This window comes from Silurus aristotelis, assembly GCF_946808225.1.
Source record: "Silurus aristotelis genome assembly, chromosome: 6".
Lineage (NCBI taxonomy): Eukaryota > Metazoa > Chordata > Actinopteri > Siluriformes > Siluridae > Silurus > Silurus aristotelis.
Genome location: NC_139579.1, coordinates 31,917,544 through 31,920,043, shown reverse-complemented (window position 1 = coordinate 31,920,043; position 2,500 = coordinate 31,917,544). Strand labels below are relative to the sequence as shown.

The 2,500-nt window shown below is 42.3% G+C and overlaps 1 protein-coding gene across 5 annotated transcripts in view; it reads right to left on the bottom strand.

Annotated features, from left to right (window-relative positions):
- Positions 1-2,500, bottom strand: part of arhgef10 (Rho guanine nucleotide exchange factor (GEF) 10) — a 103,535-nt gene that overhangs the window by 77,280 nt on the left and 23,755 nt on the right. For all 5 annotated transcript variants that reach the window (XM_083544544.1, XM_083544543.1, XM_083544546.1 and 2 more), the window contains one exon: positions 2,443-2,499. In XM_083544544.1, the coding sequence (XP_083400670.1) occupies positions 2,443-2,499 (57 nt within the window). The remainder of the gene's footprint in view (positions 1-2,442; position 2,500) is intronic.

Genomic DNA, 2,500 nt, shown 5'->3' with positions numbered 1-2,500 from the left:
GCTTGGCGGTGATGGGGCTCGAACCCCAGACCTTCTTTTCAGTCAACCAGAGTCTCAACTCTAAACCACCAGTGCTTTAAACTGCACAGTTCAGTAGTGTATGAGTTTAAGAGTTAAATATTTTAGCACTGGGTTTAAGAGTCTGCTTGTGTTTGATTGGTTTGGTAGATTCATGTAGCCTCGTTTAATCTGCAGCGCTTTGAGTTTATGTTTTAGCAGATTAAAGTTAGTAGCTTTGCTTTAGTAGTTTTATTTGACTGATCGCTATCAGTTTGTTGATGTAAATGGTGAGTTCTCCACACTCTCTGAGGTAAAGTTTGGTGTTCCTCAAGGATCTGTCTTAGGCCCTCTGCTTTTCTCTTTCTATATGCTGCCTCTAAGTGAAATTATACATAAACATGGTATTCGCTTTCATTGCTATGCTGATGATACACAGCTGTATATTTCAGCAAAGCCAGATAAGCGAGATCAGCTTAACAATGTTGAGAAGTGTGTAAAGGACATTAGACAGTGGATGCTTGATAACTTTCTTCTGCTCAACTCAGATAAAACGGAAGTACTTTTACTAGGACCACATGCAGCTAGAAGTAAACTTTCTGATTACGTAGCATCTCTGGATGGTGTTTCTGTTTCAGCGTGTACGGCTGTCAAAGATCTTGGTGTGATTATTGACCCGAGTCTTTCCTTTGAGGCTCACGTGAATAATATCACCAGGATCGCCTTCTTTCACCTTAGAAACATTGCTAAAATTAGAAATATGATGTTACAGGATGCAGAAAAAATAGTTCATGCTTTTGTTATTTCTAGATTAGACTACTGTAACGCTTTACTGTCTGGGTGTGCGAGTAGGTGCAGAAATAAGCTTCAGTTAGTTCAGAATGCAGCAGCAAGGGTCCTCACGAGATCTAGGAAATATGACCACATCACCCATGTTTTAATCATCTACACTGCTCCCAATTAAATCTTACACTGATTATAAAATATTACTACTGACGTATAAAGCTCTTAATGGTCTCGCACTGCAGTATCTGAGTGAACTTCTGTACCAGTATGATCCTCCATGCCTACTTAAATCAAAAGGTGCTGGCTATCTGTTGGTTCCTCAAATAATGAAGACTACAGCAGGGGGCAGATCTTTCTCTTATAAACCCCACAGTTATGGAACAACCTTCCAATCAGTGTTCAGGACTCAGACACAGTCTCAGTGTTCAAGTCGAGGTTGAAAACATATTTATTCAGCCAAGCCTTTCATCAGTAGATTTTTTTTCTTAGGTAAAGGTGCAGATCTGGAGAAATCAAGGATATGGAGTGTTTGGTGAACTGTGATATTTGTATGCTGTCGTCCCCTCACATTCACACGTTCACTCAGGTTTGTTGACGGTGGTGTGGTGGGTCGTCTCTTATCCCAGAGATCCCTCATGTCTGTGTTGCCTTCTGGTTCTCCCTTTTAGTTATGTTGCCATAGCGAGTCTTGCCGGAGTCCAAACTGCACAGTGATATTAACTTTCATACAAAAATAAGGACACATAATAATCCATATCCTTCTCTTCCTGTCACCCTCTTCTCTCTCTCTCTCTCTCTCTCTCTCTCTCTCTCTCTCTCTCTCCCGAGGTTCCAGTGACCACTGTTCCTGCCCCTCTCCCCTCTGTGGATCTTCCCACTTTGTCCAGGTCTGCCTCTGGATAGTGTTCTCTTCGACCGGAGGTCACTCTGTGCAGCTGGGGTAGGTTTCTCATCAACGCCTTGGGTGGTTCCATGAAATTCCGGAGTAAGAACAGGCGCTTTGAGGATGGATTGGACTGTAGTTAATGTCAACAGTCCCCTACATTGACTCAGGACTACAGTTTGCTTCTGATCATCATCACTGCCCCCCGCAACATCGTATATCTGCTTCAAATTGGCATTCGGTGCAACCCAGATGAGGATGGGTTCCCTCTTGAGTCTGGTTCCTCTCAAGGTTTCTTCCTTATGCCATCTCGGGGAGTTTTTCCTTCACCACAGTCGCCACCGGCTCGTTCATCAGGGACAAACTTACTCATAAAGAACATATTCACTTTTAAGCACCACATTATCTGTGTAAAGCTGCTTTGAGACAATGTTCATTGTTAAAAGCGCTACACAAATAAAAATGAATTGAATTGAATTGAATAGTTGATCAGTTTAAACTAACAGTTTAGTTCAGTTCTTTTTGAGTTCGAGTGATCACGCCTTTACTGTTACTGACTGCTTTAAGAGTCTTTTGGACCAGCGGTGAAATGAATTTATTCCGACTCTAAACGTGTAAAAAAAAAAAAAAAACGCCAGATAAGCAGAAACCAGGGAGCAGTGCAGCGAAATGCAGAAGTAAGAAAAAAAAGACTGATAGACAGACTCGAGAAAGAGAGAGACGGGGGTGGGGGGTGGGGGGTTTGGAATAACGCAGGAACACAAACACACTCTGACCTGTAGTGGATCCTGAATTCTCTCTTGGAACGTCGTCATAAATAACTTCATCTGGATC